Source organism: Salmo salar, chromosome ssa13, assembly GCF_905237065.1.
Source record: "Salmo salar chromosome ssa13, Ssal_v3.1, whole genome shotgun sequence".
Taxonomy (NCBI): Eukaryota; Metazoa; Chordata; class Actinopteri; order Salmoniformes; family Salmonidae; genus Salmo; species Salmo salar.
Window position 1 is genome coordinate 65,258,255 of NC_059454.1, and position 24,074 is coordinate 65,282,328.

Below are 24,074 nucleotides of genomic sequence, written 5' to 3' on the forward strand. Positions count from 1 at the left end.
CAAATCAATATAAATAGCAGCACAACATTGCTTAGAATCAAGGGAAATGATGGCATCATTGAGGACCTTTTAAGGAGACAGTGACACATTCATAACCTGAGCGGAAACCAGATTTCATACCTGAGAGAATACTATAGACATCAAGAAAGCCAGTCAGTTGATTATTGACACATTTTTCCAACACTTTTGAATATCAGGGCAAAATAGAAATAGGCCTATAACAGTTAGAGGTGAGTTGGATTGCTGCATGGATTGCTGTCATACCTTGTCCATAGACTGCTTACAGGGTAAAGAAACCAATATGTAATTTGGGTGAGCTATCCCTTTAAATATCTTTGTCTCGCTCCACTCACTCCACTTTCTCATCCATCTCTTTTCGCTCTCATTAATTCCCCCTCTACTTGAACCCCTCCCCTTTCCCTCGTTTTCTCTCAGTCCATTCACCTCTCTCAGCTGCAGTCCAGAGGTGGCGTCCATCCAACACCATGGGTCACATGCCCCCCCCCCAGTGTACTAACACTCCTATTAGCATATGTCAGGCACATGGCCCCAAACAGCAGCTCAATACTCTAACGCTGCCACTTTGGGTGTGTATGTACAGTGCCTTCAGAAACTATTCAGATCCCTTGACTTTTTCCAGCATTTGTTATGTTACAGCCTTATTCCAAAATGGATCAAATCATTTTTGCCCCTCAATCACAATAACCCATAATGACGAAGCAAAAACAAGTTCAGACGTTTTTGCAAATGTATTACAAAAATAAAAAACAGATATACCTTATTTACAGAAGTATTCAGACCCTTTGCTGTGAGACTTGATATTGAGCTCAGGTGCATCCTGTTTACATTAATCATCCTTGAGCTGTTTCTACAACTTGATGGGGAATTATTTGGAAAGGCACACACCTATCTATATAAGGTCCTACAGTTGACAGTGCATGTCAGAGCAAAAACCAAGCCATGAGGTTGAAGGAATTGTCCGTAGAGCTCCGAGACAGGATTGTGTCAAGGCACAGATCTGGGGAAGGGTACCAAAAATGTTTTGCTGCATTTGAAGGTCCCCAAGAACTCAGTGGCTTCCATCATTCTTAAATGGAAAAAGTTTGGAACCACCAAGACTCTTCCTAGAGCTGGCCGCCAGGCCAAACTGAGCAATCGGGGGAGAAGGGCCTTGGTCAGGGAGGTGACCAAGAACCCGATGGTCACTCTGACAGAGCTCCAGAGTTCCTCTGTGGAGATGGGAGAACCTTCCAGAAGGACAACCATCACTGCAGCACTCCACCAATCAGGCCTTTATGGTAGAGTGGCCAGACTCCTCAGTAAAAGGCACAGCCCGCTTGGTCCCGACTCGTTCTCCATGTTTCTTTCATATCAGTATCGGTGTTTAAATGACGTGATATCTCCCTCCAGTTGTTGTTTTTGCTTGCTTGTCTGAATACAACCGCATTGAAGGGTTATAAAGGTTCTTGTATTGTCTCACCAGATCGCACAGACGCTCCTCCAAACTGGACATAGACATAATTGCGCTTAGCAAATCTCAAAATAAAAAGTGCAAAAAAGGAAGCTTGCAAGTAGTAAAAGAAAAGTAGAAGAACGTCCATCTTTTCTGTGTTTATACCAGAAAGAATACCAGAAAAGACGTGATGTAGACATGGGCGGGACTTCCGTTGCAAAACTCACTCAATACTGCCCCTCAGTCTTTGCAAGAAATGATACGTCGGGTCTCAATTTCCAGGTAGGAAAAAAACTGCGTCGAATGACGGCGCGTATTACAAGGATCCGCCCCTTTTGTGACACAAAACTACATTGCAACACTGCGCTACGCTCAGTCGTGCCTGTATGCGTATTGTCTGTAGACCCTTTAAATCTATGGAAGGACGTGAGAAGCATGAGCTTCCTAGGTTTTGTATTGAAATCAGTGTACCCAAAGGAGGACAGAAACTAGCTGTCCTCTGGCTACACCATGGTGCTACCCTACAGAGTGCTGTTGAGGCTACTGGGACCAAAAACTGGTCTTGGCATTTCTAACACACCAGACATTATTTTCCTTGAGGTCCCTATTATTAGCCAGTTAATGATCATTTTGCTCAAATGGGTTTTGCTTCTCTTCACGAAGATTGAATGGGTATGGTCTGAATAAATAACTGCTATAGCCTATCGCTCGTTCTCTCACTTCTTTCAAACTCATAGCGAGTTATTTTGGCTGCTGTATTTAACATTCAGCAAACAATAGCTTGCATTATAGTGTTTCTCAATATAAGTACCTGGGTGTCTAGATTGATGTCCGAAGTTGTTCTTCGTAACGCATATAGAAAATATGACTAAGAAGCTAAGATCCACGATTGTTTTTTTGATATGGAAAGAAATCATGCCTCAGTGTTGACAATTGGAAAAACAACGGTTGTTCAAACAACGGTTCTCCCTGTATTGGTTTTTGGTGGTATTGTTTACATGCATGTGGCAACCTCTGTTTTGAAACCCTTGGACGCATTCTACCATTCCGCAATACATTTTATCACAGGGGACAATTTTCGGACTCGTCATTGTAGTCTGTATAAAAATGTGGGATGGACCTCTCTGTCTGTAAGAAGAGCGCTGCATTCTCTTATTTATTTACAAAGCAATCTTAAAGAAACTCCTTTCATATGCAACTTCATTAATTAAGTTCAGAATCATATGTTACCAAACCCGTTCTCAGGAATGGATAACTCTCAAGATCCCTTCAGTCTCCACAGATTTGGGAAAATCAAGGTTTCAACAAGCTATTCTAGTCTAGCTTTTACTCGGACTCCACAAGAGCTAAAAGAAAATCCTGGTCTTGTAGACTAGACGTAACATAGTAAACAAAAATCCAGGACACTCAAATTAGTATGATATTTTCAGTTTGGTATGGTTACATTAGACAGAAGGTTACTTAAGGCAAAAAAACAATAATAATGACAATGTCTAGCAAGCTAAAGGTTGCGTGTTCGAATCTCATCACGGACAACTTTAGCATTTTAGCTAATTATTAACTTTAACTACTTTTTAGCTACTTTGCAACTACACTAAATAAAAATCTAAACGCAACATGCAATAATTTCAAAGACTTTACTGAGTTACAGTTCATGTAACGAAATCAGTCAATTTAAATAAATAAATTAGGCCCTAATCTATGGATTTCACATGACTGGGCAGGGGCGCAGCCATGGTTTGGCCTGGGAGGGCATAGGCCAACCCACTTGGGAGCCAGGCCCACCCACTGGGGATCCAGGCCCAGCCAATCAGAATGAGTTTTTCCCAACAAAAGGGCTTTATTACAGACAGAAATGATCTGGAATCAACTCTGGTGGACATTCCTGCAGTCAGCATGCCAATTGCACGCTCCCTCAACTTGAGACATCTGTGGCATTGTGTTATGTGACAAAACTGCACATTTTAGAGTATAATGATCATACTGTTTAATCCGCTTCTTGATATACCACTCCTGTCAGGTGGATGGATTCTCTTGGAAAAGGAGAAATGCTCATTAGTGATGTAAACAAATTTGTGCCAAAAATTTGAGAGAAATAAGCTTTCTGTGCGTATGGAAAATTTAGAGGATCTTTTATTTCAGCTCATAAAACAGGGGACCAACACTTTACATGTTGCGTTTATATTTTTGTTCAGTGTACTTAGCATGTTAGTTACCCTTCCTTAAACCTTGAACTCCTAACTATAAGCCTAACCTTCACCCTAACCTTAACCCCTAACCTAGCTAATGTTATCCACAACAAATTGTAATTCATAACATATTATATGTATTTTGTAACATAATTTGTAACATATTGTATGATTTGTAATATACAACGTGTCATACGAATTGTAATTCATAACATATTAAATCAATGATGGACATCGACAAATTCATACCAAACGTAACATATCATACCAATTTGAGTGTCCTGGATGTTTGTTTACTATGTTACGTCTACCCCGAATCCATGTTGCAAAGAAGGAGAGAGGCCAGCTGAGAGCAGATGCATATTGTGCAAGAGAACAGTATAGAGACTATAAGTTAGAAGCTTATGCATATTAACCCATCATTCATTAGCTAAATATAAGGCTAATAGTGCATTAAATGTATTACCTGAAAGAGGTAGGCTAGGACATCGATATATGTTTCTTGAACAGGATTATCTATTTTGGATGCAATTTGTTATTACTGTAGCATAGACTATGCTGCAGCAAATGTACCTGTCACAAGGAAAAAAAGTTACCAGCTGGTGAGATGATACATGCATTGTGAACTGCGCTCCATACTGAGATGCGCTGTCTGTCCGATTTAATCTCGGTAACTAAATCTCCCACTATTAAAACCTATTCTGTGTTACACATCTCTGATGTACACAGATACCTACCTCACTGATAGGGTGATAGTGGAGTAAATTTATGGCATACATTGCATTTGGAAAATATATTTCCAGATTTTGTTAGGTTACAGCCTTATTTTAAAATGTATTAAATTGCCCCCCCCCCCCACACACAATACCCCATAATGACAAAGCAAAACCTTTAGACATTTTTGCAAATGTATAAAAATAATAAATAAACTGAAATTTTACATAAGTTATCAGACCCTTTACTCAGTACTTTGTTGAAGCACCTTTGGCAGCGATTACAGTCTTGAGTCTTTTTGGGTATGACGCTACAAGCTTGGCACACCTGTATTGATATATTGTCAAGAGGTGAGTGTAGCTGGTGCATCGAAGTCAGGCGCAGGAGAGCAGAGATGAGTGGACAAAGCACTTTACTAAGGCAATCATTTGCACAGAACGCAACTGCGTCACAAAACAAATGCCCAACGAACCAGTGAGGCAGCACAAAGTACAAAAACACAAGTACAAAGTACAGGCTGCCACAAAACACGGGTAATAAAATAAAACCGGCGCAAACCAGCCGGAAGCGTGCCAACCTCAACAATAAACAATTACACACACAGACATGGGGGGAACAGAGGGTTAAATACATGACATGTAATGAGGGAATGAATACCAGGTGTGTGGGAAAACAAGACAAAACAAATGGAAAATGAAAGGTGGATTGGCGATGGCTAGAAGACCGGTGACATCGACCGCCGAACAAAGAGAGGGACCGACTTCGGCGGAAGTCGTGACATATATGGCCAATATACCACGGCTAGGGGCTTTGTTCAGGTACTCCACGTTGCGTCGTGCTAAGAACAGCCCTTAGGCGGTGTGTTATAAGGCCCAAGAAGGTGTATTTGGCCAATAAACCACGGCTAATGGCTGTGCAGCCTTTTCACATTCAATCACTGTCACTCAATGGCAAGTGTAAGATACACTCAAGTGTTAAAGTATCTGCTTCCGTACTGTGCCTGCCAGGCTGTTGAGTTCGGACAGTACGTTATTGATGATGATAATATCTGATATTTCAATATCTAACCCCTATTACATACATATCTGGAGCAGGTGCTATATGTCATATTATGACCCTGCCCTCTAGACTGCTAGTAAACACAGTTTATCGTAGTTCTTATATTTAACGCTTGAGTGTATGGCTGGGCGATATATCGAAATAATGTTTAATGTGTTATTGTGCGGTATTTCAGATGCCTGTATTGCATGAATCGAGTTTTATTTTTACATTTACGAGCGTTTATGTACGCTTCTTCTCATGTTGTATTTTTGGTCTTGTCTCCTTCGCTCCTTCTGTGCTGTGTCAGAGAGGAAGAGGCGAAGCGAGAGGTTTTACTCTCGCCTAACTCTGTCCAACAACTCCCATTGTTAGGGTGGAGACATGAGCATCTCCCCATTATATACAGGTCTTGGTCCGTGTGCACCTTTCCATTAAAACCTGTTATGGCTAGGGGTTCCGCTAGCGGAACGTTTCGACAACATCCGGTAAATTTGCAGAGTGTGAAATTCCCAAAAAATTATTTGAAATATTTAACTTTCATACATTCACAAGTGCAATACACCAAATTAAAGCTTAACTTCTTGTTAATCTAGCCACCATGTCAGAGTTCAAAAATGCTTTACGGTGAGGGCAAACCATGCGATTATCTGAGGACAGCATCCCATCAAACAAACACATGACATTTATATTTCAACCCGCCAGGCGCGACACAAAACTCAGAAATAACTATATAATTCATGCCTTACCTTTGAAGAACTTCTTCTGTTGGCACTCCAATATGTCCCAGAAACATCACAAATGGTCCTTTTTGTTCGATTAATTCCGTCATTATATCTCCAAAATGTCCATTTTATTTGGCGCGTATGATTCAGAAAAACACCGGTGCCAACTCGCCCAACATGACTACAAAATATCTAAGTTACCTGTAAACTTGTTCCAAACATTTCAAACAACTTTCCTAATCCAACTTTAGGTTAAATAATCAATAAAATTTAAGACGGGATAAACTGTGTTCAATACCGGACGAAAACAAAGTGAAGCGCGATCCCGGTCACACGCACTAAAACATTAGAGTGCACTAGGCTGGACCCTCGTTCTGAATAGCCGTGCTTCTTCATTTCTCTAAAGAAAAACATCAACCAATTTCTAAAGACTGACATCTAGTGGAAGCAATAGGAACTGCAACCAAGTGCAACAAATCTAGGTTCCCATAGAAAACCAATTGAAAACACAGTGAACTAAAAAAAGAAAATCCTGGATGGTTTGTCCTCGGGGTTTCGCCTGCCAAATAAGTTCTGTTATACTCACAGACATTATTTTAACAGTTTTTGAAACTTTAGAGTGTTTTCTATCCAAATCTACCAATTATATTCATATCCTAGCTTCTGGGCCTGAGTAACAGGCAGTTTACTTTGGGCACGCTTTTCATCCAGACGTGAAAATACTGCCCCCTATCCCAAACAGGTTTTAACACACACACCAAGCCCCCCTCCTGCCACTCACAACAACCAAGATGAGAGATCACTTCTTCCTCTCTGACAAGCGGTTTCAACTCACTAATTGCATTTGAGATTTGGGACAAAATCAGTCATATGGACACATTGAGACTCAAATTGCGCGCAGACTAGAACCTACTAAAACGGGAGTATCAATGAACATTGATTCTGGAAAATAAATTAATGCTCATTTTATTGCATGTGACATTGAGATAAAACGGCCCGCTAGCAGAATTTTAGCCAAGTACTGAAAATATTTTTTCTAGTCTGTGTGTTAAAGCATAAAACACAATTATATAACGAAGTGGTTAGTCGTTCTCATTCTGAGAAATAAGGTTGGCCACTTGACATTTCAACATCTGAACAAAGTGGACAGGCTAGCATTCTGTTCAAACTGTTGCAGACGGACAGAAGGGCCTGTTTATAACAAGTCAACTGGTCTACCTTGTTAGCTACTAAATAGATCCAAATTGGCTAAAATGATTACAGAGCTGCCAACTCCCACGCATTGGCCGTGAGACACACGCTATTGACCCTCAAATGCCACACCTCTTATATATCACGCAACGAAAATTACTGCTTTTATTTTTCTAATGAGTACATTGTGTAGTGTGTTAACTTTCAACTGTGCTCCATATCGTTTTGACATCGTAGCATCTGCGACATCAATTTTACATCAAGAGCGGAACCTCGATCGTTTTCTTGTCACAGCACCGTGAACCGCGGCACATTGCAGCATATGATTGGTCTTGTTAAGTACCGGATCACGGGGTTGGATGCGCGTTTACAAAAAACGCCCCTCAAGATTAGAGTGGAGCTGAATGGAGAGAGAACGTTCTCCGTTGACTTTATATAACTGTAAAAAGAGCAGCACGGTAGCGCTGTTTTATGTACAATGTTGTCAACAAAATTAGGTTGCTGTTACTCCGGGTCCTATTGCAGAATGCAGCCATTTGACAGCATGTACATTTAATCCACACTTGCAGTCCCCTCGTTTGACGATTGGCAGGCTGTGACAGCTAAACGGCAGCAAACAGACCCACAGTATGTTGTAGCTGGGAAGTTTGCTAGGGTGACCTGATTTGTAACTGTGAACATAATTTTGTCAAAGTTATTGTGAACCCAAAAGTGTACGTTTGATTCTAGAGGGGAGATAATGAATATAAACACATTGGTTATGAGATTTTATTAGCAATGTACTTTATTTAGTCTGATCAATGGGACAATTCTTATTCTTAACAATGGGCTAAAATAAAGGGTAATTCATGTGCTTGTCAGCAAGAACACTAATGTTATTCCCCACACTGACATTATTGTATTCCGCTTCTTCCCAATTTTGCCACTGTAATCACATTTTTGAAATCTGATATGCCTACTCGTTGAAAATGAATTATATGAGGCTATGTATTTTGCAGCCATTCATGGGCAGTTTTGAATAAGTCCCTACATATTACGTCCTGCATATTAAATGCTCCAGACCTCAAATATATATTTTGACATTTTAGTATTGTGCACATACTAGGCAGAGATGGTAGGGGGACTCACAACTCATAAACTCATATTTTGTCTTTGTAGAGTAAGATTATGGCAAGAAACTTCAACTAGATGGCATAAACCACCTAAATATTGATATACATTAGATTTGTCTTCAAGGTTGGGTGATTTTGATAAATTAATTGTTATAACAAGAACATTTTCAAACACCCAGCACTTGGGAAACAGATCAGGGGTGGACAACCATTCTGGAGAGCAAGCAGGATTTTATTCCAGCCCTATTTTAAAGAGAGTTCACCAAAATGTGTGTCCTTACCTTGAAAGCAGTCTATGGACAAGGAGACGGCAATCTATGATTTGGTTACCGACTGCCATCAACCATTAATATTAGTATTTCCTGTGCGGAGTATTGGTGTAGTGCAGGTGTGTCAAACTCATTCCATGGAGGGCCTAGTGTCTGCAGGTTTTGGGTTTTCCCTTTTAATTAAGACCTAGACAACCAGGTGAGGGGAGTTCTTTACTAATTATTGACCTTAATTCATCAATCAAGTACAAGGGGGGAGCGAAAACCCACATACTCAGCCCTCTGTGGAATGAGTTTGACTCGTGGTGAAGTTCTTATTTACAATGACGGCCGAGGAACAGTGGGTTAACTGCCTTATTGAGGGGCAGAACAACAGATTTTTACGTTATCAGCTTGGGGATTCGATCTAGCAACCTTTCGGTTACTGGCCCAATGCTCTAACCACTGGGCTACCTGCTACAACTTTCCACCTGAGAATAGGGATCAATCCGTGCTTCCGACCTTCCCACTGTTTCTCCCATTTGCCTGTCTCCCCATCTAATTTCATTACTGTCTGAATAAAGTGTAAAATCACCTAAACAAATGTGTAAAAAATATTAGCATACTTTAAATTTCATCCCCCCCAAAATCTCAGAGTAACAAAGTTGTCCATTTTTTGTGTTCATTTAATATTAAAATAATTTTGTTGTTGTTCATTGAGTGACACATGCAACAATGTTGATCACAACTATGTTGTTTACACTTTGCTTCTTAATATAAATCCACAAGTGTTCTATAATTACACTATTAATTTGTGTTTCTTACATATGCAAACAGCTAGTTTGTCTTTTCTTAGAAAGTTTAGCTAAATAGTTTTAGCCTCTAATGCCAATCGCTAGTTAGCTAGCTAATAAATGTACGTAGTCAGAGCAAATGTAGCTAGCTAATACAGCCTGATACCAGTGATGGTGTAGGCCTAAATCAGCATGCTGTTTGTGCAACAGTATCTTCTAAATCAAAGAGGAATAGGTGAAGCATAAATATTTTGGCTGCATGAAGAAACATTTCATGTAGCCAAAGATTATAGGGTCCCCTAGGAAACGCTGACCAACACTTTGGTTCCTGCCCTGTCACAATAACTCCTTCCTGGCATTTTCATTCGTTGTCATGTCAAACAGCACTGTATTCAAAGTGCCCACAATTATTTATATTCTAACTATAGAATTAGAATAAACATATTTCCATGATTCCATGTAATGATATTTTGGCCATTTCCCCTGGTGTGCATTATGCATGGTTCTGGTCATTTAAAAAAAAAGAATGTTTTACAAAATGTCCATTTCAATAGACAGACTTGAATGCCAGATCAGTGATTATTTCAAAAAAGCAGATGTATCTATTTTTTATAAAATAATTAAATCATTAGTGGGTCTTATGGTTGTGGAAGGCTCATATTTAGCCTAGGTATAATTTCACAAACCCTGAATGTATTATATTATTGCTGACTATTTGCAATGCAGTGCATTTTACCTTTAATTGTACAAAAAGCTTATTTAAAGAACACTTAAATCGAGATATATATCGTGAATCGCACATAACTTTGAAAAAATCAAGATATGATTTTTAGACCATAACTCCCAACCTTACATGAGTGGCGTTTCATAAGAGGAATGCACTGATTCTCAGGGAACGGGTCACCACGCTGCTTACGTAATGATGCGGCGAAAAGCGACACTTTGCTTTCGTAAGATTAAGGAGCTGTGTTTGTTGGATTTCCTGTTTAGGTTTTGAAGGTGGATGTATTACTTTTTCTTAACACCCCCTCTACCTGGTATTATTCTGTGTACAGATTGAATGTGACTGTAGAGTGATGATGGGCCAATTAGGAAGAAAACGGTGAAGGGACTCCCTGGACTGGAAAGCTAATTTTCGTTTACGGTTGCAAAACCTTTTTTTGACTGTGTGCCCTAATGAGCACAACCCTGGTATGCCAAAAATCTGCTTGCATTAAAAACAATCTCTGATCCAGGGAAAATGTTTGATTGGGTAATGTGTTACATTGCTCTTACTGTACCCCAGGGTCGTATTCATTACTGTACACCGTTGCAACACGTTCTATAACGGAAAATAAAAACAAGCGTTTCTTATTGGTCAGATCTATGTAGGCCCTCCCTGTTTCGCGCTGTTTGCTGCTTAGTGAATGCAACCCAGTTTTGTCATTCATTCACAATATTATAGAGAAACGCATGGCAATGCTTGAGCTAGGACCAACTGTTGCTTTAGTTTGCTAAATTTGCAAGCAACAAACGTTGGACGTTATTGACTTTTGATTGACATAATGCCATAATGCTTGTCATACCATGTTATAGGTTTTACTAATGACATTACACTGATATTATGCATTATATTGTCAAGCTAAATTCACATGTCAAGGTGGATGAAGCCAATGTTGTAAGGCAAAGTGTAAAAATATATGGATAGATAAATGGATCTATATGTAGAGACCGACAGACGTAAAATTACTGTAAGTAGCTTTGGATAAAAGCGTCAGCTAAATTGCATATATTATTATACACGGACGGATATATCATGCATTTCCTCCACCCTCCTCTCAGTCCTCATCCGCTCCGCTTTCATCCTCCTCTGTGAATGGGGAGAAGGTCTCGTCCTCTGCTGTTTGACGTCTCGACAAGCATGAGATACTTCGTGACGTCTACCGAGTCCGAGGGGGCGTGTGCTGTGTAGTAAAACGAAAGGGCACTGCACACCGACTCTAGTTTATTGGTGGAACCATATAAAACCGAATCGGCCTCAGTCTGCAGCCAGTGATATTCCAGATTGAGTTTGGGGTCTAATGTTATTCTGGTAGGCAAAGTGCCCGTTGGGGCCTATATGTTACTGTTTATTTATAAATAAAGGCTAGTATATAGGCTGGACTACCTGGTCTATCGGGTTGTCTCACTTCTGACGGACTGCAAATCGCGACAATTGATCATCAACCCCTGTTTTATTTGATCATTAAAGTGTTTCGAGGGATTCGAATTGAACACCTTGTCCTCGATGAGAAGAACATTTTCCTTACCAAGTGCAACCACGTTACACAGGGACCAGCTACTGTTGCACCCGCGGAAGACAACTTTTCAGCATCGCCACCTCTAATTGATTGTATCGTCTGCTGTTTAGACCGTAGCCTACACCGCCATCATGCCTAGTATGCGACAGTCGTACACCGTCACCGTGCCCGAGGAGCCGCCGGTCACCGCATACCCCTTCCTAAAGACGGACCTGCGCAGGAAGAGTCCTCCAATGTCGCGCTCAATGTTGGTGTCCACATTTGTGGGTCTTCTTATTAATCAAGCCAAGGTGAGTGCGCCTATTCTGTATGCAAGCAAAGGCATATTCAGGTAGCCGGTGCCCAAACTGTGACTGAGCGAATATTGTCAGACGATTTTTGATATTAGGCTTATGGGCCTATTTCATATTTACATTTATCATCGGATAGATTTGTTTTAGTTACAGGCGACATTTCAATCAACAACATAAACCTCAGGAAAGGATCATGTTGGCAGCTGTAGTCTACGTACTTACATAATAATATCACTTACCCTGTCAGCAACAGATTAAATGTGTTATGAAATTGCTTTTAGAGCTTGAGCCCTTTAAACTACACTTTCCACGTTGGAACTTGGAATCTTAACGGGTCTGTGGCTTAGTTATTGATTTGCAAAAGTGAAGCAAGGCTAACTTAAATTCTGCACCTGTAGCTCGAATAGGCAAGCCTACATCCTCTCCAAAAAGTTACACGTTATTTTGACACCCGTGATGATATAAAATAAGAGTATTACACTTTTGTGTGGTGGAATGTTGTCATCCTACACAAGCCAATATAGGCTCAGGGTTGTTGCACTGACAACAAATGTGGATCCAAATATGGTATGACAGCATGCAATAGCTATTGTTTCAATCCAATAGGAATAGTTTCACATTATGTTCAAGTCATCGGGCATCTGAAAACAGTGCTCGAAACAGCTGCCTGCCTGTCAACTTACTATAACCTCCTGCAGTTGATTTGGCTACATAATCAGCAGTTCTTACAGAGCTCGGAGCATCCTCTGCACAAGCGTTTCTCAACCAGGACTCCCTGGGTTACTCTGGGAAGAGCATAATGAATGTACTTGGTGGTACAGTAACAGCAAAAGGTTGGGAACCACTGCTCTGAGCTGAGTAGGAGTGTGTGCACCGCTGGCCCGTAATGCACATAATATAGGCCTGCTTTCTTCCGTTCCAGCTGTTCTTTTCTGGCCCTGAATGTAGGCTACACTGTACAGTACAGAGAATTAGTGAAGAGACAAAATTCGTGCCTTTCCCTTCTGAACCTCCAATGCAACATGCATAGTCTACTGAAAGGAGAAGAATTAGGCCTAAAGACAAAAGATCATCTGATGCGGCACAGACTACATTAACACTACACAGTACTTTGAAGTCGTTCTTGAAATAATATGTATTTTTAAATAGCTTATATGTAAGCCTAAAGGCCTGTATAACATACCACACCATAGACAGGGGCCGTATGTATCAAGCGTCTGAGTACGATTTTGATTTAGGATTAGTTTTGCTTTTAAGATCATACGGAATAAGATTACATGGACATGGGGGAACTGATCCTAGATCAGCACTCCTACTCCGAGACCCTTTATGAAAATACCGGCTCATTAATCAATACATGAATAACCCTGAGGAAACGACAGGATGACCCCTAGTGGACAAACCAAAGGCTCACAATGCCCTATAGCACTGTCTATCATTCCTTCTATCAGTCAAGTTCTCAACACAAAACCTCGCAATGAAACACCAAACAAACCACCATTCATAACCTTTGCCCTCAGTGACTGCTGCTTAGCCCTTGAAAGTCAAACGTACCGCAGTATACACTTGACAAAGAACACTGTTTTACCTCACCGTGTTCCCTGGTTGATAGAAGAAAGTCCCATCAGCACTTGTGGGTGAAGATAACCTGATTTGCCTATTGTTACATAACTGCAACACACGTTAGGGTATCGAGAACACTGTTAACACCATTTGGCCTGCGTCACACTAACAATTGGGGGCGTGACGTTGTTTTACGACGTTGAACGAACACCAATAGATAAGGAATGTCAGCCTATGTCTCCAAGAATGTCTCGCCTTATCTCATGTACTGTACAGTATGCTGTGGGATGATTGGGTGCATGGGTTCTTAGAATGGGCTGAGGGCCTAAAGATATGGATGTCCTTTACGGGGACATCTAGAGAGCAGAATGTTCCTCAGTCAGCACCATCACAGTGACAGCCATCGCATAACCGTAATGCAACATTATTGCTGCTTTGACAACATTATCAATGGTTCTAATACGTTATCAATGTTTTATCCGCCACAGTTTTTAGTGTTATTGGTATGAGCAGTACAGTCAGCCTACGGTGTGGCTGCTGGGTGGTGCACCATATGCCAACTTTATATGGGTATGAGTGTGTATGAGAGAGCTATGAAGCGGGTTTTGTGTGTGTGCGTGCGTGTGTGCGCCCAGCCACAAGTTGTTTGGCTGTGACTAGTCCTGCAAAGCAAGGTTGGAGAACACAACGTTCTCCCCACTCTTACACTTTCAACCTCTGCCAACCAATGGAATGACTGCCTCCTCAGAACAGATGGGCCGTTAGCCAATCAGGGCCCTTATTGTTGGACCCCCCTCCATGTTCTGAGTGAGCCACATGCCAATAGAGCCCATTCTCTACAGGCCTCTCCTCAGTAATCACTGTAACAGTGTCCCTGGCTCTGGTGCTATTTCTACCCAGGGTGTGAGAAACTGACCTGTGCATGCGGCTCAAGCCATATGGTCCGTCTCAGCGCTAACGATGAAGAGTGGGCCCAGACACGCTCTCTGAAGGGCCATGTAAAGCAGCACTGTCTGTACTCCGTACTCACCAGCTCAATGAATTTGGCCTGTAGTCAGTGCCTGCACTGCTCTACCAGTGGAAAGTGAACTATGAGAAAGAAGTATGTGGAATTTGGTACCTGTATGGGTGTGAGAAGTGTCATTGCGGTGTTACATACTGTACGGTATGTGGAGTGGTTTGGGGTGGGACAGGAGATAGATACATGTGAGTCAGTAACTATCTGACTGCTGTTTCTACTTCATTCACTGTGTGTGTGTGTGTGTGTGTGTGTGTGTCTATGGCGTGTGTGAATGTTCCTTTTAGGCCTGTGTGTGCCTGACTGTTTGTATTTATACTGTACCCACATGCACGTGTGATGCCACCCCAGTCCTGTCAGCTGTGGCGTCAGGCGGGTGCTGCCTGCCTCCCGTAGGTGTTTCATTCGTCAGCAGATGTACCGATGCACTTTCACCAAACCCTCCACTTCAATTTGGACTAGCCTAGCTAGAACACTAGAGGAATATGGAATATTAATATGGAACTTTCAAGAATGTCCAGTTCCCAGAAATGTCCCTCTAATACAGCAATGTGTATTACGGGGACACTGTATACAGTAGGTTACATGTAGCAGTTAGCTTGGAAAAGCAACATTATCCATTAAACCTGCTTAACCCAGAACTGGTGTAACCCAGTATTCAGGGAAGGCTACGTTACCACAGTATGGCTGATGGTGGGGGGTACATGTAGCTTACTACAAATGTGATATGTGGTTGTCTCAACTAGCTATCTTAAGATAAATGCACTAACTGTAAGTCGCTCGGATAAGAGTGTCAGCTAAATTATTAAAATGTTATGTTTCTGTCTAGCACTTTGTGACCTGCTGATGTAAAAAGGGATTTCTGAATACATTTGTTTGATTAATGTAATGTACAATTATATTAGAAGTCTATAGTTTATACAGTAAAGCAACTATATGCTTATGGCTTAACCCAGTATTCAAGGAAGACCTGGTCTGTCTAGTGGGTTCCTGTGAGGTTAGACTTTGTGCACGGGGGAATTGTCATGCTGAAACAGGAAAGGCCTTTCTCCAAACTTTTACTACAAAGCTGGAAGCACAGAATCATCTAGAATGTCATTGTATGCTGTAGCTTTAAGATTTCCCTTCACTGGAACTAAGGGGCCAAGCTCAAACCATGATAAACAGCTCCAGACCATTATTCCTCTTCCACCAAACTTTACAGTTGGCACTATGCATTTGGCCAGATGGCGTTCTCCTGACATCTGCCAAACCCAGATTCATCTGTCAGACTGCCAGCAGGTGAAGCGTGATTCATCACTCCAGAGAACGCGTTTCCACTGCTCCAGAGTCCAATGGCCGGGAGCTTTACACCACTCCAGTTGACGCTTGGTGATCTTAGGCTTGTGTGTGGCTGCTCGGCCATGGAAACCCATTTCATGAAGCTCCCAACGATGATACCCAGATGAAGACAGCTTTGCTGTCGAAACGTTGGTTATTAGGTTATTACATTTTTGCATCTGAGCTCTTAGAGTGTGCGGCTTTCCCTTATTTTCTAGTTTTCTACTCCTTTAGCCAGCACCTCGCCTTTATAGGTGTGCGTTTCTTTTTTCTAGATTATGAAGCTCCCAACGAACAGTTCTTGTGCTGACATTGCTTCCAGAGGCAGCTTTGAACTCAGTAGTGAGTGTTGCAACCGAGGACAGACAATTTTTCCGCGCTACGCGCTCAGCACTCGGCGGTCACGTTCTGTGAGCTTGTGTGGCCTACTACTTTGCGGCTGAGCCGTTGTTGCTCTTAGACGTTTCCACTTCACAAACAGCACTTACAGTTGACCGGGACAGCTTTAGCAGGGCAGAAATTTGACAAACTGACTTGTTGGAAAGGTGGCATCCTATGACGGTGCCACGTTGAAAGTCCCTGAGCTCTTCAATACGGGCCGTTCTACAGCCAATGTTTGTCTATGGAGATTGCATGGCGGTGTGCTAAATTGTTTACATGTGGCTGAAATAGCTGAATCCACTAATTTGAATGGGTGTCCACATACTTTAGGCCATGTAGTGTATGTGTGGTGACAGTATTGACACTTACATTGACACAAGCTAAGTCTATAGTCTTTCCGTAGACACCTGAAACCCCACCTCTTTAAGGAATACCTGGGATAGGCTAAAGTAATCCTTCTAACCCCCCAACCCCCCCCCCCCAAAAAAAAAAGATATAGATGTACTATTGTAAAGTTGTTGTTCCACTGGATATCATAAGGTGAATGCACCAATTTGTAAGTCGCTCTGGATAAGAGCGTCTGCTAAATGACGTAAATGTAATGCAGTGTAGAATCTATGCTTATGCTTAACCCAGTATTCATATGAATGGATTGAATAGGGACAGTTAATTGCTGAATTACTTAATCATGTGTACAGTGGATCTCTCCGTACAGTAAATGTTAAATAATTGAGATCCATTCCATCAAAACCAACATAGTAGTTGTAGGGCTACTCACTCTCTTACCCATTACATTTTACATTTACATTTTAGTCATTTAGCAGACGCTCTTATCCAGAGCGACTTACAGTAGTGAATGCATACATTTCATTTCATACATTTTATTTTTTTTTTTTTTTTTCTACTGGCCCCCCGTGGTTACCCATGTGTAGCACATCGCCCTGCTATAAAGTTGTCACCTCAAGGGCGGCAGGTAGCCTAGTGGTTAGAGCGTTGGGCCAGTAACCGAAAGGTTGCTAGATCAAATCCCTGAGGTAAAAATCTGTCGTTCTGCCCCTGAACAAGGCAGCTAACCCACTGTTCCTAGGCCATCATTGTAAATAAGAATTTGTTCTTAACTGACTTGCCTAGTTTAAATAAAATAAATCCAAATAAAAAAGGGTCTGTGACATCACCATGCAATAGGAGCCTGTTGGTGGCTCTTTGTGGAATGGCGATGATTAGCAGAGCAGTGGCAGATTCCTCCAGTGACACTAAGTCATATGTGATTCGTGTGACACGGTGACAACCCGTGTGAGTGTATCACACAGCCCCGTGAGGCTCTCGCACAGATGCGGAATGCGCTATACGCTGCCGGAGGCTGTCATATGTTCAGTATGTCGACTAGTTTCATCCCAGCTCTATGTGCTTACACCGTAGTAATACCCCACCGTTACTATAGTAATACCATACCCTTCAGACAATGTTACACAACTCTAGTGAACATCCAACATGTCAGTGTACATTACTGTCATCAAAGGCCATACAGTTCACGCACTGTGTATAATTAAGCAATAAGGGTGTGGTATATGGCCAATATACCATGACTAAGGGCTGTTCTTACGCACAACGCAAAGTGGAGTGCCTGGATCCAGCCCTTAGCCGTGGTATATTGGCCATATACCACAAACCCCCGAGGTGCCTTATTGCTATTATAAACTGGGCACCAACGTAATTAGAGCAGTAAAAATAAATGTTTTCATGTACCACGGCTTTCAGCCAATCAGCATTCAGGGCTCGAACTACCCAGTTTATGATGTCCATGTTTTCACAACAGAGTCAAATACTTCGTGGGGGTAAATAGTAATACCACCAGTTTCTTTCAGTATTCACTGGATAGAGGGTTCTATTTCCTGACTCACAAGAGCAGGCTTAAACTGGTGACCTCGTGTTTGGTCCCATCTTCTTGTAAGTTGTCATGTACCATAGTGTGACTGAGTGAAGAAAGATTTCTGCTGTGCTCTAACCCGTGTCTCTCTTACTTTGCCTCAAAAGAACTCCAAGAGTCCTCAAGGCCTGGTGGGACTGAGAAACCTCGGCAACACAGTAAGTAAACCATTACTTAAATCACTAACACATGAGTCTGTTTTTACACTGTGTTTATGTCTGGTTTGTAGTGGATCTGATGTCGTCTATCCCCTCTCTCTCTCTGTCCTGGTGTAGTGTTTCATGAACTCAATCCTGCAGTGTCTGAGCAACACACCTGACCTGAGGGACTACTGTCTGAGGAACACGCACCGCACCGACCTCAACAACAACTGCAGGGCCAAGGCCGCTCTCATGGAGGGTAAGGCACACTACTGATCCAACAAGGAGCACTTTACTTAAGCCTTAGTGCAAAGTGCATTATTAGAATAACATTAGGACGTTACCAGCTGTCAAATTCTGAAAAGGTTGGAAGTGGGCCAGTGTGGACTATTTGGTAATAAAACATAATAATAATCCATTATTTCCCTTAGGACAACATTGTGTAAAGAAGCACTAACCATGATTATGCAGCATAATTATCATCCTAAGAATATTTCCAGAACCACCTGGGGACACTATAATACTGACCTCTAATATGTAACATAACCTCTATGCTTAATACTTGGACAGATTGTGTCGTAAATTGATTTGAAATTTATATTTAACTCACACACACACACACACGGTTTGGAAATGATTAACATTTGAACAGTAGCTAAGGTCTGTCTGCTACCTGATTGTTATTCTTCACATGGCTCCTCTCCCCTGCAATGTGACCTCTGCTTCACAGTACAAGGGCTCTAAAAGTGGTCTCATTTTCTTTCCCCTGTCTCTCTCTCACTCCGTCTCCCCGTCTCTTTCTCTCTCTCTCTCTCACACACAGAGTTTGCCAAACTCACTCAGACCCTATGGACATCAGTCAGCAGCGAGGCCATCAGTCCCTCAGACTTCAAGACCCAGATCCAGAGATACGCGCCCAAATTTGTGGGATACAAGTAGGTTAATTCAGAAAAGGGCTGTGGTCTGTTCTAGTAATTATATTTCTATGGTCATACGTGTGCCGTGAGAAAGCGAGTTCATAAATTAGTGTTAGCTATTAAAAACGGCATCTCGCTCTCTCTCCCTTTCCCAGTGAGGCATTAATGTCTGTTAATATCTTTCATTTTCATTTCTTATTTTGTGGTTGAAAAAAAAGAAAGCTTTTGAAATGAAATGTCTTTCTCTCTCCTCTAGTCAGCAGGACGCTCAGGAGTTCCTGCGTTTCCTATTGGACGGCCTCCACAACGAGGTCAACAGGGTCACAGTGCGGCCCAGGCTCCCGGCCGAGGACATTGACCACCTCTCGTAAGTCTCACCTCCTGTAGCACCAACCCAGGAGCTTGTTCAGTAGTTTTAACCGTTTTGAAAAGGAAAAGGAAAATCAGCGTTTCTTAGTGGACAAGTCTGTCCATTTTCTTCTGTTTGGTGCCTACCCACTGGGCACAGACATTAATTCAACGTCTATTCCAAGTTGGTTCTACGTCATTTCATTAAAATGACGTGGAAACAATGTTGATTCAACCAGTGTGTGCCCAGTAGATAATGAACCTGACCTGTTCTCCTAGGATTAGACATGCCTAGACATGCCTAGACATAACTGCCTGAATATCATGAGGCAACTGCCTTTGTAATGAGTCATGTTTTATTGGTTAAAGATATTCTCCAGTACTTTTGTATACATTTTAGCCAGTAGTTCTGAAAGTAGCGCACGAGCCAAAAGTGGTCCCTGAAAATTGTACACTACTTCACAAATGTGTGGATAAGTGCACCACGTCATTGCTCTCTCTCTCCTCTACTGTGTGCATCTTGCTAGCTCTCACTCAAATGGTGAGAGGCTGTAACTAGAATTGCTAGGGGGCTGGCCCACGTGGGGGAAAATGGCATAGGACAGCTTCCAGAAAACAGTTGCTTTCAAACTAGGTATTTCGTGGCTAATTGAAATAAGTCAGTAATTCTGTTAACAGATTATGCATGCATGAACTACACATTGCCACATACAGCCCAAAGCTGCAGGTTTCAAAAATACTTACTAGTCAGCAAAGTACCAGAGCATGTTATGCTCTGCCACACGGGGCGGCAGCGTAGCCAGGTGGTTAGAGCGTTGGACTAGTAACCGAAAGGTTGCAGGATCGAATCCCCGAGCTGACAAGGTACAAAATCTGTCGTTCTGCCACTGAACAAGGCAGTTAACCCACTGTTCCTAGGCCGTCATTGAAAATAACATTTTGTTCCTAACTGACTTGCCTAGTTAAATAAAGGTAAAATAAAATGTCTAAGTGCTTTTTTACTAAGACTGGGTGCCCCAGTTTAAACTGACCTGGGATCTGTATTAAAGAGGAGTGTGGCTGTTGTGGAGGACAGCTTGTTTGATTGTAAACTCACTTGGGATCTGTGTTAGAGAGGTCCCAACTAGCACACTTGGTTCCTTGGAGGTTGTGGGAATGTACGTTTTTGGTTCCCATTGGTTCTGTGAACGAAACGTATGGCTTCTTGACAGGGGAATCATTTTTTGTGAAAATTTTACCTGTTCTGGAACATCCATTTTTAGGTTTCAGGGAGGTTCTGCGAATGTTTTACTATTGTTCCCTGAAAGTTTTCCTGGAAGGTTTTATTAACGTTCTGAGAATGGAAATTATAGGTTATTTGAAGGTAATTAAATAACATTCTGAGAACATGTTTCAATAAGACTTTTAATAACACTGCTAGCTTAGTTTGGGTCAACGGTTTTGAGCTCCAAGCCCTGATAGGACACATGGAAATGAATTTGCTTAGGCATTAACCTATGATCTTCTGTTCTCTATCCATGGAATTAGTCCACTACGCCACCAGGATGGAGCTAGCATGCTATGTTTTTTTACACATACAATGCTGTTCATTTTAGTCCATTCAAACGGACCCTATTTCAAAGGAAAGTCATTAATATCACCTGAATACACTTAACAAGAAGAGGATAGATTTTTTTGACACTGACAACAGAATGTATATGTTTTTCAATAACATTCTGAATGGTTTTTTTTGTGTTTTTTATGGAATGTTTTCTTAATGTTCTGAGAACATTACTTTAAATAGAAGCATGCAGAAAATGTTCTGCTGAAGTACTGAAATCCCCACAGAAGAACGTTGTTTCTTAGAACATAACTTTAAATATAACCATGAGTAAACCTGCAGAAAAAGTTATGCTGAGGTACTGAAATTCCTACGGAAGAACATTCCCACTGGGCACAGACGTCAATTTGATGTCTATTCCACGTTGGTTCAATGTAATTTCAATGAAATGACGTGGAAACAATAATGATTCAACCATTGTGTGCACAGTGGGTTGTATCTTAATGTTCTCTGAACTATTTGAGAACATTCACAATGTCAAACCAGTTGGAGAACATTCCTAGAACATTACAAAAATGTATATGAAATGTAGCCATGTTTGAACTTATGGGAAACTTTCTGTTAAAGTAAGGAAATACCAAGAAAATACTGGGGCGGTTTTTCAAGTTCCCTTAATGTGCTGAGGATCTTCCAAAAGCCAAGCAACTATCCTGCACCATTCCCAGAACGTTGTGGGAAGGTTGCATGCAAAATAACCATAAGACAACCACGCTCTCACCAAGCTCTAAGAAACATATGGTTCTCAGACCGTTATGTGCTAGCTGGGGAATGTATGTTCTAGAGGACAGGTTGTTTGACCGTAAACTGACCTGGGATCTGTATTAGAGAGGAATGTGTCTGTTCTACAGGACAGCTTGTTTAACATAACTGACCCAGGATCTATGTTAGAGAGGAGTGTGTCTGTTCTAGAGGACAACTTGTTTGACACTAATCTCACCTGGGATCTGTGTTTGTCTCCTCCACAGTGACAATGAGAAAGGGAAGAAAATGTGGAACAAATACCTAGAGAGAGAGGACAGCAAAGTGGTCGGTGAGTGACTGAGAAAAAGTGTGTGTATTACAAGTGTGTGTGATGTCCAATGTGTATAATCGTGTGTCTGTTTCTCTCTGTGTAGATCTGTTTGTTGGCCAGCTGAAGAGCTCTCTGACCTGCAGTGAATGTGGTTACTGCTCCACAGTGTTCGATCCATTCTGGGACTTGTCACTACCCATCGCTAAGGTCAGTGTACACAGACATGCAAGCAGGCATGGACACAGGCACAGACGCGTGCACACACACACACACACACACACACACAAAGAAACAGTGAAAGCTGTGTCTGACTGAGGGTGTTTGCGTCTGCAGAAAGGTTCAGGGGAGGTGAGTCTGACAGACTGCATGCGATTCTTCACCAAAGAAGATGTACTGGATGGAGATGAAAAACCGGTAAGGGACTACTGCGCTTGGTGTGTGTGAGTGAGTGTGTGTGTGAGACTGAGTTTCTACATGTAATGACCAAACCCTCTCTTCCGCTCCTCCTTCAGACATGCTGCAGGTGTAAAGCCAGAAGGAAATGCACTAAGAAGTTCACCATCCAGAAGTTCCCCCAGATCCTTGTGCTTCGTATCCTTTCTACTACATCATATTGGCCTCCCCAACATTGGTTCCCCCAACAATTAAGTTACTCTCAACCTTTCTAATTAACTAATTCTAGGAACTTTGCAGCCAAAATCATTGTAATGCTATGTTTCAAACAGTGTATTGAATGTCTATGGTTCTGGGGTTAACCCAGTAGCCAGCTGAGCTATGAAAGCTCAATGCTACTTCAATATCTATATATGCTACTATGCTATCAATAGCTGTCTGTTCTACCATGCTATCAATTTCTATCAATATCTATATATGCTACCATGCTATCAATATCTATAGATGCTACTATGCTATCAATAGCTGTCTATTCTACCATGCTATCAATATCTATAGATGCTACTATGCTATCAAAAGCTGTCTATTCTATCAATTGCTATCAATATCTATAGATGCTACTATGCTATCAATAGCTACTCTATCTATGCTACTATGCTCGAGCTGTACATGTGCTTGTCCTTGACGGAGCCTGTCTCCCAGACCTCAAGCGCTTCTCAGAGAACCGCGTCCGAACCAGTAAACTCTCTACCTACGTCAACTTCCCCCTCAAAGAGCTGGACATGAGGGAATTTGCCTCCGAAAACAGCAGTAAGTAGTACACACACACACACACACACACACACACACACACACACACACACACACAACACCAACACAAGATCTGTAAATAGCCTACCACTCTGTCTCCAGCTACTTTTATATTTTTAGAATTGCTCGACTGACTAGATCAACTGGCTTCATTGAACTCAGGACACACAGTACACACACCCACGCACACACAGTTCAAATGACTTGCTTTATAGTCTATAGGTATGGCATCCTCTTTCTAAATCAGGCTTAACAGGCATTGTCTTTCAATAATGATAGGGTGTCTGTTGAAACTGAATGAAGGCCTCAGTGATGTCAATGACATAACACTAATCTCTGTCTCTGTGTGTGTGTGTGTGTGTGTGTAGTGAATGCAGTGTATAATCTCTATGCGGTGTCCAACCACTCTGGGAACACGCTGGGTGGCCACTACACAGCCTACTGCAGGAACCCAGCCCTGGGGGAGTGGTACAGCTACAATGACTCCAGGTATGTAATGACGCCATGATGTCCCCTCCACCCTATATTACGAATCAGAGTCAATAGCTTTGTTTTCGGTGTGTTTGTGCCTGTATCTATCTATATTTCTATATCTCTGTGTCTATAACA

The 24,074-nt window shown here is 41.8% G+C and overlaps 1 protein-coding gene across 3 annotated transcripts in view; it reads left to right on the top strand.

Moving 5' to 3' along the window:
- The window catches only part of LOC106567574 (ubiquitin carboxyl-terminal hydrolase 2), a 47,401-nt gene that overhangs the window by 20,849 nt on the left and 2,478 nt on the right, over positions 1–24,074 (top strand). For 2 of the 3 annotated variants that reach the window (XM_014137049.2, XM_014137047.2), the window contains 10 exons: positions 18,353–18,403; positions 18,521–18,644; positions 19,209–19,320; positions 19,559–19,669; positions 22,216–22,280; positions 22,366–22,469; positions 22,596–22,676; positions 22,775–22,853; positions 23,358–23,465; positions 23,834–23,954. In XM_014137049.2, the coding sequence (XP_013992524.1) occupies positions 18,353–18,403; positions 18,521–18,644; positions 19,209–19,320; positions 19,559–19,669; positions 22,216–22,280; positions 22,366–22,469; positions 22,596–22,676; positions 22,775–22,853; positions 23,358–23,465; positions 23,834–23,954 (956 nt within the window). Of the gene's footprint in view, positions 1–11,433; positions 12,034–18,352; positions 18,404–18,520; positions 18,645–19,208; positions 19,321–19,558; positions 19,670–22,215; positions 22,281–22,365; positions 22,470–22,595; positions 22,677–22,774; positions 22,854–23,357; positions 23,466–23,833; positions 23,955–24,074 lie in introns of those variants that run through there. The other variant, XM_014137051.2, reaches the window with a different exon arrangement.